Below are 16901 nucleotides of genomic sequence, written 5' to 3'. Positions count from 1 at the left end.
CTGAGGGATCTGGTAGAGTGTGAAGTTAAGGGTTGAACTGGAGGATCTTCAAGGTCTTTTCCAACCAAGATGATTCTGTGAAGACAGCTTACACCCAGGACTGTCTGTGCTCTTAAAATTGTCTCCATCCTCTGAGAGATCTAAGGAGGTAAAATGCTGAACTGAACCCCTCTTTGGGTAGAAATGGAGAGGGGGGCAGGGCCCTCTCCCCCTTTCTGTCTGCCCCCAGGGAGTTGTGTCTTTCAGGAGAGTAAAGGTTGGAACAGTTCCTGGGGCACCCTGTTCACTGGGGGATGTACCTCCTGGCAGGCTGCTCTCAGGATCAGCTTACTAAAAGCTCCATGCAAATTGAAGTGGCAAGAGGTGAGATGAGAGAGGGGCCATGTCAACTTAAAGGAAAGTGGTCAAAAGAAACACCCACAACTGCAGTGAGGAACTTGATGTGCTCATTCAGTAAGGAGTAGCTGTTCAGGAACTGAAGCCACACCAGCACTGTTAACTCATTTCAGTTACTGTTTGCTCCACAGGTACCAGACCTCAGCCAGGGATTATTTCAGCTGAGGCAGAGCCCTCCCTCTCTGCACAGGGGCAGGGAAATGCCAGCCCAAAGACAGTTGTTGATTATTCCAAGCTGGTAGCATCTGAGCAGGGAAAGTCATGATGAGAGTAAGGAGGTAATTGTGTTACTCTGCAGTAGCTCTTCCCTAAAGCCTCACAAAAGCAGATGTGAGCAAGGACAGACAGACATCTGCTTCAGTTGACCCAGTTTCCCCCCCTTTAGGATACAAACTGCCAACAGAAGTTGTTTGAGTATAACAAACTCATCCCATACCTGGAAGGGAAATAGCCCTTAAAATTAATTTTGCTCAGACAGTAACTTCAGGCCCCTTCTCTGACTTCCTCACATCTGGGAGAAAGACCTGCATTAAACTTGCATCCACAGTAACAAGGTGAAGTAAAGCCACTCCAAGCAACAGCCATATAGAATTAACTGCCATTTACTGTAACAATAAATCATATTTTTACAATAAAGACTTTACAAATACATCCAAAAGTTAATACCAAAATAAACCCTTCTAGAACTTTGCCAGTCATCTCCTTTCTGTACAAATACATACAAGGCAGAGGTAGCTTCAGAGGCCACAGCAGCACAGAGAGTGGCTTTCAGAAAGTGTTGTGGGCTTAAAGCACGCTTAGAAAGCAACCAGCAGTACATTCAGAGAGAGGGAGCCGAGAGGAGAGAGCCTGGGAGGGAACACCCAGCCTTGGCAGAGGAGGGGGTGTTTTCCAAAAGAGCACTGCAAGCAGGTTCTGCTCTGCAGGGACTAAATAACTATTTTAATGAAAGAAAAAAACACCTCTTTCCTCTGAAAAAAGGTTCAGGACAAACACACCTGCATGAGGGGGGCTTTTTTGTTTTGGTCTTTAAAAAAAAAATCCACTTCTTACCCCTTTCTATATCCTCATGACAGGATACATACACTGCACATGTGTTCTGGCCTTGGGGCAGCAAGCACCTGATAGGGCTGCTGCCCTCTCAGCCTCCAGCTGTCACAATATAGTCTTTTCTCCCCCCCTTGTCACTTCTAAAATATCATTAAAACAGCAGCCTTACACAGATTTTCCTGTACAGCCATGAACAGACATAGCTCCTATGGCAAATACCTGGAATGGAGAACACCAGCCCCGCCCAGCTGCTGTACCCCACTCCACCGCTCCTCACCTGAGGCAAAATTCTATTGGCTTCCTATTCTCAGCAGAAATTCTGACATTTAACCAACATATATAAGTAGTTGGGATTTTTTCCTTCAACTCTAAAATGGCACCATTAAGGAAAAAGGTGGCAGATGATGTCGGCTCCTCAAGTATCTCCCTCAGGCACTCCAGAGGAATTGGGATTCGCTTGGAGAAGGCAAAGGGCAGGGGGAAGGTAGCCGCCCTGAAGCCTGGCCCAGGTGTCAGAGCCAGCCCCTGCTTCTGGCCACTGCATGAACAGATGCCTGGCACTGCTCGATTGTCTGCTCCAGCTGCGCCAGCTGGCAACAGCCAACTTCCAACCTCGCCCTAGGGAGGAGAACATACACAGGTTATCAGGGCACCAGTGAGCCATTTTACAGACAGGACCATTTCCCCATATTCCTTTAGAACAAAATTCAAAAGGATACTAATACCATGCTTTAACTCTGACAAAGGCAGAGAATACTCAGTACCTCTGGAAATCCAAACATATTTTTACCTTTATCGCAAAAGATCACATGTATTACAGAGCTGGCTAATCACTACATGTTCCCAGGTGTATCCTGCAATGAAATCTTTAACTAGGAACAGCCTAAGTGCCACTGAGCAGACAGACTTTAGTTCAGTCTTCTCAACCCAAAACTCAAACCTCCAAATATAAAATATTGCTGGTCTTTACTGAATGTGTTTAAGCTGCAAATCAACTATACATTCCCTACAGGTCTATGTGTGGCAGATAATAGAAACAAATTCTACCCACAGTTACAACCCAGTCAGAGACTGATTTTAGGCTTCTGGGACAATCTGACTTCAATCTTTTGTCAAGTGGCTGCAACACTTGTTCTTCTCGCACTTGCCCAACATTTGTAATTTTTCTGATAATCTGCAGAGTATCACTGACCAGTGATGACAATTTACAAGCTTATGCTCACACAAGTTAAATATTATTTAAATTAGCTACTCCTAAATGGACTTCAGATCACATACTCAATATGGGACACCTGCACTCAGGAAAAAATACTATGAGAAACATTTTTTTGGAAACAACCCCCTAAGCATGCATTTCTAGTAACCACAGCGATTCCTGTTTTGGAACATATGGCAGGCTGACAAACAGCGTTGCATGTTTAAATAGCAGCCATTCTGGTTCAACAAATGCAGAACCTTCCCAATTTCAATGTTCTTCTGAAAGAAAGTGAAACAAAGCTTCTGTCCCTCAGAGTGCTTTAATAAAGGTTTGCAAAATGACCAGATCCAGGATGTCATTTCCCCACGTCTAGTTGCATAAAAATCATGTGTAGGCACTGAACCATTGCAGGGCTGCTGCATTTTTATTTGCTCACACAGTTTGACCAGTCTTTCCTATGCAGTTTGCTTTTTTCCCAGCTGCAAACCTGCCAAAATGCCTGCTGTGGTTTTTCTATTTGAACTTGGAATTAGATGGTAAAATTGGTTAAATGGTAAACAGCACGAAAAAACCCAAAATCCTCATTTCTTAATGACTTAAGCTTGAGTATTTTGCAAACACATCAGCTATTGCACTTACGGAGGGGGAAAAAAAAAAAAATCAACCACAAATAAGGTAGCTGAATTCTAAGAGTTTAAAAAAATGACCTCACACATACATTAAAAAAAAAAGTTATTTTAAACAACTAGCACAGATTTTCATGTTCTTGCTTGTATAAGCATGATGTGTGAGAGAGATGCAAAAATTCCCCTTCATCCCCCTGGGGAAAAGGAGCCCACACTCTGCCCTGAGCATTGTGCATCCCTCCTGCCTACTCACACCCTCCCAACAGCACCTTGGCACACAAGGTACAGAGGGACTAGCAACCACCGTACACGTTATCCCCTGGCTCATTTCTGCAGGCTCTGGTATTTCCAGCCAACCATAACCTCTGAGGAGCAGCAGCTACTGGGAGTGATTTGTTGCTTTCCTACTAGGAAAGTGGCTACAGAGCTTGAAACCAGTTGTCCTGACTCAAAATACAATTTAACACAATTTTGAACTAATAAGGGATATGGCAGAAGACAAACTATGCAGTTGTGATATGGAAATTGCCTTTTTGATATACACAAGACCCAAGAAGTAGCAGTGGCTTTTGCTCTAAAGCTGCTAAAACCACAGATTTTATACAACCACCTTAAAACAGCCAAACCACAGCTCAGGGAAAAGGCAGAGCTCCTTTTTACTCTTTGCTTTTCACTGCATTATGTAAAGGTAGTTTTAAAAAATAATCAGCATTTAAGGGTCACTTACATCAGCTTTCTTGACAGAATGGGGATTTTGGAAGGTTCAATTCAAACGATCCTTCATATATTTATATATGATGTATTTACACACAAAATAAATCTCTTGCCTACAGTGATTTATTGTTTGAAAAGAAGAACCTAAACCTGATTACGCAGAAAACATTTTGTAACTTAGTTTTCCTAAAAGATACTTTCTCAAAAGACCAGTTAAAAGGTCCTCAAAAAAAAAAAAAAAGAAAAAAAGCCAAGGTAAGTTATGCAAGTGCAGCCTGAGGGCTACCAGACCAGCCTCTGAAGCAATTTTTTTTCACTATGCTGAGCACAAATTCACACCAATTATTTTCTTTATGCCTGTATCGATGCAGATTTATATCCAGCAGTTAGATTTGTTAGTTTCCTTTGTTTTTTTCTCCACTTGATCAACTTCTTTTCATACGTATTTTTAATGCAGTTCAAACTAAGGGATGCTTTTAAAAGGTTACACACCATATCCTGCCAGTATTTTTTGCTCTCACAGGCAGCAGAAGGTTGGCAGATCAGCCCAGCAGAGCAGGAGATAAATTCTATCACAAAAAGCAGTCTAAACATACAGCATTTCTTCAGCAATAACCTGTAGCACTGGCACAGCTATGCTGACAGAAGAACATCCGTCTTCCTGATGAACGAGCTCCATCCATCAGCTACAAACTGCACCGTGACTCATTTTCAACACTGGTGAGTTAGGCACTACCAGGCAGCCAGTAGTAAGCACACTGAGTACTTACTCAGCCTATCAGTCAAGTCTGCATAGGGAGCCAAGAGTGAGTATCTTGACACCTCAGCAGCGCACGTTACAACCCCTCCACAACAGTGAGTGCCATGACAGTTTTCAAGCAGAGCTCTTAAAAACTAGTGCAGAAAAATAACTTGTCTGAGACATGAATATTTCATTACCCTTATCTCAACTAACATTTTCCCTACATCATTCTGGTGGCCACTGAGTAATGGTAAAAATGGTAAATAGTATGATGCTACACACTCTTTTACACCCAAGAACAGTGTAACAGGTTAATTCAAATGTAGTTACTACAGTAAGTAGAAATAATGTTAAATAGCTCAAAAGAGATTGTTTCTGCACCCTCCAAAACATGCTGGATTGCAAATAACTTCCACTGAAACATGTGAGGCTGGTGTGGGACACCCAGGCTGGCAAAGGGGGGTACAAGGCACCGAAAAGGACTGTCAAGAAACAGGGGAAAGGATAAGGTTTGCAAAGGATGCAGTTAGCACTCCCCAAATACCCACCAAGCCCTGCCTAACACAGACACCTCCACCTCCTCTGGCATTTCGCTGTGAGGGGCATGCACCAGGTGGAAGAACAAAAGGAGCAGTGTGAAAGTCACATGCAGCTTTCGAGAGATCTACTTAAGACACCCAGGCCTCCAAACAGTGTATTTTCTTAGTTCAGTCAAGATCATACGCTTGGAAAATAAAGCCTGAATAATTCTTTCTACCACTTACCCTTTACATCAAATTGTCAATTATTAAAATCACATAAACTGTTCACTGTACAACACTGAAAATTCAAAAGTCTTAGAAAGTACTAAACAGGTAACTCTAAGTCTTCACATTAACTGTTTGCCATAAAAAACAGAGTGACCTCTCTGAAACTCTTCCTGCAACCCAGCAACCCCACTGCCCATAGCACCTGCTTGAATGGGAAGGGAGGGAGGAAGAAACAAGGGCTTTAACTAAACCTCCCTCATTCTACCTAATTCTGCTGCTGAAGCATCTCAGCATCGTGGTATGTTCCCACTATTCATAAAGCAAAAAACTTAATTCCAATTAAAGATTCACCAGGCTAGGATGTTCCTAAACCCAGTTTATCAGGCCTGAAGAGGCAGAAATGCAGGGCCAGGCCTGCTGTTTGCCACCCCATCCACCCCCTCGCAGGCCACTGCCTTGCCCCTAGCAGTGCCGGTAACTGTGACACAGCTGACTTGGTCCGACAGACCTTTCTTGTATTGTTGCAGGGCTTTGATCTCACCACATCTTGGTCTCTGCCAATATAAGGATGGGGGACATGCGGAAGCAATGGTGGGGCAGGGTGACCCACCAAAAAAAAAAAAAAAAAAAAAAAAAAAAAAGGGAGATGTCTATGACAGGAAGGCTGAAATCTACCAGGTCACCAGCAACCAAGTTCAGAAAAAATTTAAAAAGTCACGTAAGTTTTTCCATCAGAAACTGTTATTTTGTGAGTTTGTGGAAGATGCAAAAAACTGTTACAATGGATTTCTGGGGCAAGGTCAGTCTTCCATTTATATGCTAAAGATCTGGGCCCCAGTCCTTGGCTGGCATCTTCTAAATGCTGCTGCAATACCAAAGCCTACAGTGGCACTTAGGGAATCAAAAGCAGTAGAACTGTGTATGTAGCTTTGGCTATTTAGCTCTAAGTAGTCCTTCGTTCCTTCTCCCAATAAGGAAAAACCCTTTGGATCAGCATTTCAAGATGAAAGTGTCTTTGGTATATCCTGAAAAAGGAACAGTCAGAGTACAAGTATTCTAGACTGGAATTTATCTCCCAAAGAATTCAGAGGCCAGGTTGAAATAAAAACATTCACTGGCAATCGAAACAAGGGGAAACACTTTGTTCAGCATGTTTCTGCCAAAGCACAAGTAATTCAGCCTGCCTTAAAGCAGTCTTCTTTCCTGTGCCTTTGCTCTCGGAACACCTCTTTTTAATTGAGCACTTCTAAAGCCTCATTTAGCACCTTTGCTTTATTGCGTGGAATCATATTTTATTTCACTTCTGTACTACCAAATAGTTTCATTGCTGTAATAAATGAGAACAACAATTAGACACAAGTAGCACTGTGAAAATGCATGGATTGAATTTCTAGCAACAGATCTTAATCTTTGCTTTGTTAGACTGATAAGTTTTCAACGGCTGTAACTTATGTGTAACAAAAATGTTGCTCTCACTCGGTACTGCTCATCCAGAAAAATCAAAGGTCTCGTGAGAAAGTTTGTTTTGGCCATGAAATCTACTATGGCACACAGAATTCACAACAATGGTCCGAGTTTTCAGACTTCCTGATAAAATTTGGACCTAGGGACATCTTTCAAATACCAAGAAACTGCCATTCCCTTGTTACCCATAGCGCCATGCCCAAGGCTGTATGTACGCTGTAGATTTTATACAGACAATGATGGAGATGTCCACAGACATCTGAAAATGTCAGAACTACAGAAGTGCTGGCCACCAACGTAAGACAGTTAGTTAAGCTTCTAAACTACTTTGCGCTACTGATAGATAGATTGAATCTCTCCCTCCCAGGATAACTTTTCTCCCCCGATCCAGCAGTTTGCACTTTCAAATTCACAGATGATTTAGAAAAATCAGTATCAATACAGGCAAAGGAAAGCTTTTTAGAGTAATTCACCTACTCAGATTAAAACAATCTGCAAGCCTTTTAGACAGCTGATGGAACCATGCTTCCTACCCTGGCAAATTACAGCTAATTCATATACATACAACAGCAGCATCAAAGAAAATATTTACCTGTGTTTTACTGTCCACTTAAGATTATTAAACAAAACATTACAGCATTTTAAAAAACCTCACAGAACCTGGATTCACAAGCCCTCAATTACAGAAAGAAACCTTTTATGAGCCAGAAACTTTACCGTAAAGAACTTGCTTGACACTCATTTTTAGATGAATGTTTTCAAGGCCTTTAACTCAGCTGTACAACAGAACATTTATTTTCCTGTGACTGAACTGTAAAAAAGCCTCCTAAAATGGAAACAAGTACTTGGAATCTTACATGTGTTTCTTTTTTTCCAACTGCACTTACAGATGGTTTAGTAACAAACAATGGCTTAATTTATGACTTTAATAACGATGGCCACAATGTAGCACAGCAGCTGCAGATATACCCACTTTTCATGGTACAGTTCAATCATTTCAATAGCCTTGAGAATCACAGGGTTTTTTCCTCTGCTGATTTAAGCAAAGTTCTTATAATAATGAGTTCTGTTACAAGAAATACCTCACCAAAACAGAATTTCAGTTAGAATCAAATTCATTTAAACGCAGCCTCACACTCTAGCCTGCCTTACAATGAATGCTGACCTACACTGGCCCTGTCAGCCACTAAGCCATGAATTCAAAAGTGGCAGAGGAAAGAGGGACCAACATCTCACCCCAAAGTCAAACAGCTGAAAATCACTGTGTAGATCTAATTTTATTTTTGTCCTCTCCTATTCTGTTGTAATAGTAGGTCATTAAAAAAGAAAACACCCCCACTCACCTTCCCTATGCCCCTCCCTTATTTATCCAAAGGATTTCTCTTAGGGTATAGTTAATACAGTAATATTATATAAATTATAATTATATATAGCTAAAATGCTGTCTCAAAACCCATCTGATGTGGTCAGCAATTGGCTTACCGATATATCTCCTGTGAAACACAGTCATAAAGGTCCTCAGCAGTGAATTTTACGCTGTTATTTATCTAAAACAAAGAACAAAGAATTAACATAGTCATTTACAAAAGTATCACATATCGGTTAAAATTATACAGCTGGTATAACAGATATCATTAATGTACTACCTAACAGGCCCTCAAGTTGAGGCAATACACAGAACAGTCATGCTATGGTAGTATAAAATCAAATATTACAAATTAACAATCTTGATTGCATATAATGGGAGTGATAGATATCATTTCAGCTCCATTTTCTAACAAGTTCTGAACAAATTTTAAAAGAGCTTAAATAATTTTTCCTCCTCTCTTAATTTACCCTACAGCAAATGAAGTTCTGACTTGCATGAATTCTATAAGTGCAAGTCAGTCATATGTACAGGCCCAAAAGCCAAAGATATTTTCCTGTATAGGAGTGCAAATCTGAAATATGTCATATACCAAATGGAAAATACCTCTATTCTTCTGCAAACATTCATCTCAGTTTCTCTTCTTAAAAATCTTTCAGCACAAATTAGTTAAAACTTCATGAATAACTGGTAATTTCAATTTATCTTCTCTGAACTGCAGCCAATATTCTTTGTAAATCTACCTAATGCAATGTACTCTCTCTTCTTAAAATTACTAGGTTAGGGATGGATGCTTTGGTGACTTCAGCTTCAAGGCTTTTTACTCTCAACAGTGAGTCATTCACAACAAATGAGTGCTCAGAAGGTCAAGAAAGCCACTCAGATACCAGTAGAGATTTGAATAACTTTTGGTAGGTGCCAACCAAAAATGTATTTTTATGTCTAATGCCTAACATAAGCAAATATTCAACATTCTAACTTAATGGAAACACAGTGATGAGACAGCTAACCTCCTAACTATTTTAAATAAGAAACCATAACAGGGGAATCTGATAAAACATTAAAGAAAACTTCATACCTCATTGCTTGTGAGGAAGTTATAGAGTGTCCAAATATCCTGGAAACTACTGGTTGGGGTCAAAATTCTGAAAAATAAAAGTTTAGGGATTTTTTTTAAAGCAAGTATAAAAGGATACTTTGGAAGAGTTAAGAAAATAGTAATAAATGTTTCATGAAAAAAAAATCTAATTACCTTCTTTAAACAAAAAGGAAATGCTAATCTTTGCAGAATTTTCCCTTCCATCCCTTTCCACGCCTCTAAAATTAAGTGAGCTTATTATTTCTGTCAGGACTTTCTGTGAAGGTTTTTCCTAATTCAAAATTCAACTGATGTTTTTATGAGCAATTTCTCTATACAGATGGGAAGAAAACCAGCCATAATTAAAAGCCTTTTGTTTCACATAAGCAAAGCCTGCTGTACTAATGTGGAGCAACAGAAAAGTGAGACGTAATACAAAACTTTCCCACACGAGCTAAAGCTTTAACTCATTCCCTCCAGTATTCTGATGTACAGCTCAAATGCTATAATATACACACCATATTTGCTACTTCTAATAATAACCAATTCTCCCACTGAGAAGTGAAAATCAGATTTGACAGCTGAAAAGAGGTGTCTTTATGAAGAACCTAGTATCATGTGAAATACTCGTATTTTAGCCACAAATGCACACAGCAGCCAGTGACATTTCAGGCTTTCCTAAAATCTCGTCCTTATTTGCCACGTTAGAAATGGATTTATGATCCGCAGAAGAAAGCATCAGCTTTGGTCACACTGTAAGGTCTTGTGAAGTTCTGAGAGATGTACTCCCTTCTCTGCAAGGCTCCGAAAATGATCAAATGAGGAAGTACTTATCTCAAAAATTAATTCTCCTAATCTGTTTAAGCAGATATAATGCAGTTATAACTCAGTGTAATTTCATTTGCGTTCACTAGGAAGAAAAAACAGAACCATTACAAAATGTACATTAAAAACTACATCAAAAACCATGTAACACTTCTGCCTTATGTCGAGTTTCAAGTATGTAAATAATGAATTACAAAAGTGACTGGATTGGAAAAAAAAAAATTAAAAAGAAAAAAAAAAATCTTTTGGGGAAGCTTTATTTACTTTCCCATGGGAAAGCGCCCAAATTCTTCCCTCCTTCCCCTTGCAAGCTGTAAGCCTTTATAAATGAATTAATTAGGAACTGAAAAAAAACCCAGAAAACTAACAGAATAAGTGAAAAATCCCAGTTAAAGATGATACTGTATTTTAAACAGGCTGGAAGACCGTGACACACCGCAGGATTTATGGTAACTAGGAAGTCCGCTGCTTATTTTCATCATGATTTTACATAGGAATTATCACTGTTACAAAAATTAGTCACATGTTCCTTCCCCCTTCATAAGGGCATGTACCCAGAATTTTTTTCTTAAACTAAAACCTTAACCTGCCAACTAAAAGTCAGCAAAAGAACCAATTGTCTTGTTGTCCTAAAAATACCTCGAAGCCTTCAACTGCTTCCTCAGTGAGAAAGCTATCAGCTTTGACAGCGTAAAACCCCGGCAGAGACTATTTGGCAAACATCCTTGGAAACGCTGGGAAATCTTGGCAACTCAGACTGCATTGCAGCTAAGATTCCCACCGACCAGCTCCATGTAGCCATTAGCCAGCCACCCTGTCTGCGTGGGACAATACATCAGCTTTAGCTATCGTATCAGTCATCTGCAATATCAATAAATGAATACACCCGAGCCTGGGAAAGCACGATTTCTATTGCTGATGATTTTTGTACCACTCTGCCTTCTAGTTCATGCAAAAAGGAGGAAAGCTTGCATGTCTGTTTTCCTAAAACTGAGTGCAGAACCATACAAAACACAAAAGGTAAGATATTATTAATAACTTCACCTGAAGGCCATCCCATGATGCTACACAGTATATTGGGGGGCAAAATAGGTTCATTGCTGTCTTTTTCCTGCTGTGCCAAGGACACAGATACAAAGGTGCTGGGTAAGGCTTACGAGGAGCAGCTGAGGGGACTGGGGGGGTTTAGTCTGGAGAAGAGGAGGGTGCAGAGATGAGGGGATGAGTCTCTTGAACCAAGTAACAAAAGACAAGAGGGAATGGCCTCAAGCTGTGCCAGGACAGGGTTAGACTGGCTCTTAGGAAGCATTTCTTTCCAGAAGGGGTTGTCGGGTGTCGGAATGGGCTGCCCAGGGCAGGGGGAGAGTCCCCATCCCTGGAGGTGCTTAAGAGTCAGGTCGACATAGCGTTTAGGGATGTGGTGTAGCTGGGAACCGTCAGTGTGAGGTCAATCATTGGACTATATGATCTTCAAGGTCTTTTCCAACCTAGATGATTCTGTGATGCTACAGCTGGGCTGCCAGAGGGAAACTCATCCAGGCAAGCTTTCTACAGGAAGGACGGAGGGTGGGAAAAAGGGTGGCTGGTGAGAGAAAAACCTGTATTAATTACAGGCTTCTCGATTATGTGTAAGAAAAATGTATGTCCAAGCTACAAAGAGGTGAAGGAAGAGACAGAGCAGTGTGGAAGGCAGGCTTAAATGGTACTGCCTTTCCCTCTGACTGTGCGGCATCTCTATGTGGCTATTTCTGTCTACCTGACCCAACTTCCCAGGGCACAGAAGTGGCTAGAAACTTCAAATTTCACTTCGTTGTTCTTAGAGAGGCTACATCTGAAGAAAACCAGTTTGAAAGTAATTTTCCATGCAATATTAGTCCAGAATTTCAAGGTCATTTTTAGCCCTCTGGTTTTGCCCAGACCTTTAATTCTACTATTCCTATGAAAGCAGCCAACATGCCTCTCATGTCCTTTCCTCTCACAAATGTAACTCCATGAAAGCAGCAGCAGCATCATATACACTAAATTTGGCCTTTTCTCACTTAATGGAGCACTTTTCAATGATTACTGAAGAAAGTAAACAATTTATTTATTAAACTTTCTGAATCTCAACATCAGTTAGGATGCTGCAGACTTCAAAATTATTCCACTGCTGTTTCCGAGACTATGCAGTCTATGCCCTCAACAAGGTAACCCTCACCCCTCACTGCACTGTATTCATTTCTTATGAGGACATAAAATTGAAAAACATACTTATTTTTGTACTGCTGACCAAAGCATCCTAGCAAACTGTTAACTTTATCAGTTTCGCACACCATAAGTTATCAGACCCCAGGTGGATGTACAAAGAGTTTTTTCAAAAAAAACAGAGTAAAATGTGTAATTAAGCATACAAGTAACTTCGCATTAAATCCTGTAACTTATTTTATAGTATTTGCTCGGATTATGACAACAGTTGCTTCTGGGTTTGAGACATAAAATGAGAAGTCTGACATTTGGCTCAAAGCTTTCTAGTATCTCCAAATAAAAGACATTTGTTGTTTTCAAGGAAGAAGCACTGCTACACACAGAGTACTGTACTGAAAAGAAGTTGGTGAGAGAAGAGCTTGCACCGTAACTTCCTCCACAAATTCTTAACAGGTCAGCATTCATAAAACATGCTTATTGCTGTTTTCAACTAAATAGGAACTGGGATACAAGCTTCAGTCTTGGAATATATTTTTCTGTAGAAAACTAACATGTTCCTGTCTGCAGGGCAGTGATTCCATACAACTGGTGCTGTCTACTGGTTTTATTCTTATGTTCATCTCCTGTAGCCACCATTCTGTGTTACAGAAAACAGAAATTTCTAAGAGAAGTTGTACATTGGGAAATCTGGACATGTTTGTATGCACATCAATTCTGCATCTATTACTCTATTAAATCAAGTTGATCTCATTTTCATCAAATTTTCTCAATGAAAAAAATCTGCCTCAGCTATAGAACTATGTCCAGAGAACTCCCTCTAAATTAATAATACATGAAGCAAATGGGCTCTTATGTAAAACTCTTCTAACGAGCAATCTGAATCTCAGTACTGTGAGCACTGCGATCTTAACCACTGCTTTTTCTTCTCTCTCAATGTGACATCATACATACTTCAAAAGCAGAGGGTGGAAATCCACTGAATCACTTTGTCCTTCCTATCAGCACAGCCATACAAAACTAAACTACAAACAATTCCACGCTATGTATGTACTTCAGCTGTTAATTAATTCAAACATGCTCTGAGCAGGTGTCAGCAAGGGTGCTGGATTGCCACTAAAATGCAATTTGTTGATCAAGCTAACAACTACAGTATGGTTCTACGCAGTTTTCTGAAAAAAATCTGGTATATAAAGTAGAGAGAAGTGTGTCATAGAACGACAATAAAAGGGACTAAGGGTACCAGCTATAAAACGAAGGTTACATATTGTTCTAGGGGCAGAATGGAAAAAGGAGAGAGTCAGACTTTAGTGATTTCTATCTCATAAGCAATAGGGCCTCCCAAACCACTTAGAATGTTTCTTTACCTACTGTCCTGTCACTCATCTGATGCCACATGCATGCACAGAGTGTGAGATACAGTAATCAAAAATGGGAACAGATAGGAGATAGCTCACAATGGGGTTCCTCCCTTGCGCACAGAGACCTGGGAAACAAACAAAGCCTATTTAGAAAGAATCTGAAAATTAACTTACCAAATAGAAGGAAAAAAACCCAACCAACCCACAAGACAATCTGGCAGTGAAAGCAGGTCAGCCTGTTAGCTGCTCTCAAACACTAAAATTCTGAGCAATGACTCCTAAATCACATGGATAAAAGTCCTATGAGACTACATGGTAATTGCTCTCAACCTGGCCAATCCTCTGTACCTCCGTGTTTGTCACACTGAGCCATTCCTCTTTAACAGTTCTATGTAATCACCTGTGGCGGTAAGACTGTCATAAAGCACTAACCAATTCAATAAACCTGTGCAGTTAATCAAAAAGGTGTATGACTTAATTGTGTAAGAGTCAACATAACCCATTAAAATCCCTATTTATCCTCACTGTCAGAATTTCAGGGAATCAAAAAAGATGAGAAATGGGAAAACAAAACTTCTCTGTGGCTTATTAACAATTCCTCATCATACTGCACTGCAGTAAGGGCCTCAAACTGGTGTTACAATGACCAACACAGGCCAGAGTTTTGTTCAGCATCAACCTATTGGGAAATTAAGGGGATTTTTCCCAGAAGAAAATCAAGCTCATGCCTTCTTTTATTGCGGAAGTACTTCAGATGTCAGATCCTCGTGCCACTTTGCCTAGACGCCTATTCTCTCACTTTAGAAGGTCAGAAGGGGCCATGGCTTTTACAACACTAACTCATTTATTCAAAATTTTCTGCTTTTTAGGCTGCTTTAAAGGCAACAAGACTTAAGCAGCTGCCACAGCATCACCTCTGCCCTGCACCTTGTTAAGCACTGGGCAACTTCAGCTGTATTTGACAGAGGCCGAGGTCTTGAAACTTTTTAATTTCTTACAGCTCTCATTAAAAATGGGCAGAAAGGTGAAGGACAAATTTGGACCCTGGCAGCAGAGAAGGCTGTAGGTAAATTTGAATGTAATAGGAGATGGCAAAGAATCAATGTAGGAAAGCAAACACTAGAACTAGGAGAAAACCTTTTGTCAGATACTGCACATTGTCAACTATATCAGACATGATAATTAAAGGATACAATACTGCAGAAAGATAAGCTTTGAAAATGCTATTACTGATATAAAGTGGTCATTTTCTTAGTAACCAAGGGGATGTTTCCACACTAGTGCTGACCCCTGGGGAGGGACATTTCTACCTACACCATCTCTCCACAAGATGCCCTGTGGCTCATCCAACCATAATCCTGCTCTCAGCTGTGCCAGTCTGACTACATGCGGTCAAAGCGCTCCATGGAGGAGGTGGTAAATCCTCCTCTTGCTCACAATTTGTGAGTTACACAAATGGGTACATCTCTTCTCCAGAGGTCAGAAGACAGCTGGTGGGCAGCACCATTAGCCACAGCTGCCACTAAGAAAAGGAAGCAGGACCCATGCCCTGTGTTGTATGATGTTTAAGTGCAGTACTTCCAACACCCATGCCTCATGCATAGTAAATTCTGTTTACTTTGGAAAACCACACAAAGCCCAGCACTCTGAAGCTGAAATTTACATTAGAAGTAATTTAACTGTTCTCCTTCAGTTGGCCAAGAACATTTCAGGTTTCACCTAAATAAATCAAAAAACAAAACAAAACAAAAATCAAACTTTCAAGAGCTACTTGAAAACCAAGAAATTATTTTAAAGATTTTTGAAGATAATTATTTTATTTTAAAGATTTAAGAGACTTAAAATTAGGTCCCCTAGTTAACTGGTTCCAAATAATACCCAACACAAACAAAAGAGTAAACCATCACTGAAAACATTCAGAAATATTATTCAATTCAAAATTATTTAAAAACACATGGGTTTACAGTTTGACTTAAAGCATCAGTTTCAGGTGTTTAATAATCTTTTATCATTGCTAGTCAATGCAGTATACATCAACATAAGTAATACCCTCTGCTGTGAAAAGTAGAAAATAGGTAATGAGTTTCATACTCACTTTTCAAATGAGTAAATCTCAGGAACACATTGATAAAACAGTGGCTGCAAGGATCAGCTATATTTGATGAGAAAACTAACACATAACTTGTCTAAATACATTCCTACTGCCAAAATAAGCACATTGGTTATCCCCAGTTGCTAACCATACTAGTTACTGTCTTCATTTTAGAGCTTAAGTACTGTAAAACATTTATGGCATGCAGTATTCTGCAGTATAAATACCATTGTGCTACTAATGTTGTTTGAGGAAGAAGCAAAGATAAAATTAAAAATCTGTACGGTGTGACAAAAGTTACAAAAATAGGGTGAAAGCTGTTAATAAGACCTCTTCCATGAAACAGGTCAGGGGTTTTTTTTTTTTTTGATATCTGTATGTCAAACAGATTTCTGGTCATTAAGTCTGAATAGCTGTAATAATGCCACAGGTGTAGTTGGTTTTTAATGAAGAAGGGTACCATTCCATACATTGATCTCAAGAACTGTGATTCTGCTTTTCTAATCGTTTTTAACAATCTGAAAAACTGAACTTTTAATGCAGTTGAACTTTCAATATAACTTATTTGTAAAATTTCCAGACTTGCACAAGACAGTTTCCTCTTTGTTCTGAAAGGAATAGAAGGTAACACAGAAAAAACTTGTATTTTATCACTAAAAGCTGTATTACCTCCATATATTCAAGCTAGAACTTTTTCACTACTTTTTCTCCACATGCCTTCTTTTCTGCAATCACACCATTATATTAACTGTACGTCACTGAAAGGATTTTTTTTTTAAATGAAGAAAAATAAATATACTCCAAGTTCAGTTTTAGAAAGGCTGAGTGACCTAAGCAAAATGAGCCTCCCTCTCACTTTTGAAAACTTCAGACTGCTTGTTTCAATACTCTGTAAAACACAAAAACCTACAAGGATTCATAAATATGGCTTCTGACTCTTTGGAAAACCTATTCAGAAGTCTCAAACTAACTTAAATACCTAGACTCGAGACTAAAAGAGAAGATGACACGTTACAGTCCCTCTGAATTTCTTGCTCCACGATGCCCCCTACTGCAAAT

At 39.7% G+C, this 16901-nt stretch overlaps 1 protein-coding gene across 1 annotated transcript in view; it reads right to left on the bottom strand.

Moving 5' to 3' along the window:
• Positions 1–988: 988 nt before the first annotated feature.
• The window catches only part of SWT1 (SWT1 RNA endoribonuclease homolog), a 41368-nt gene continuing 25455 nt past the window's right edge, over positions 989–16901 (bottom strand). Inside the window, exons 17-19 of the mRNA XM_074907053.1 lie at positions 9384–9450; positions 8422–8486; positions 989–2064 (exon numbers count right to left, since the gene is read on the bottom strand). Of these exons, the coding sequence (XP_074763154.1) occupies positions 1959–2064; positions 8422–8486; positions 9384–9450 (238 nt within the window). The 3' untranslated portion in view covers positions 989–1958. The remainder of the gene's footprint in view (positions 2065–8421; positions 8487–9383; positions 9451–16901) is intronic.

This window comes from Athene noctua, chromosome 5, assembly GCF_965140245.1.
Source record: "Athene noctua chromosome 5, bAthNoc1.hap1.1, whole genome shotgun sequence".
In the NCBI taxonomy this organism is placed as follows: domain Eukaryota; kingdom Metazoa; phylum Chordata; class Aves; order Strigiformes; family Strigidae; genus Athene; species Athene noctua.
Note: the sequence above shows the minus strand (reverse complement) of the source record. Positions and strands in the feature narration are given on the sequence as shown.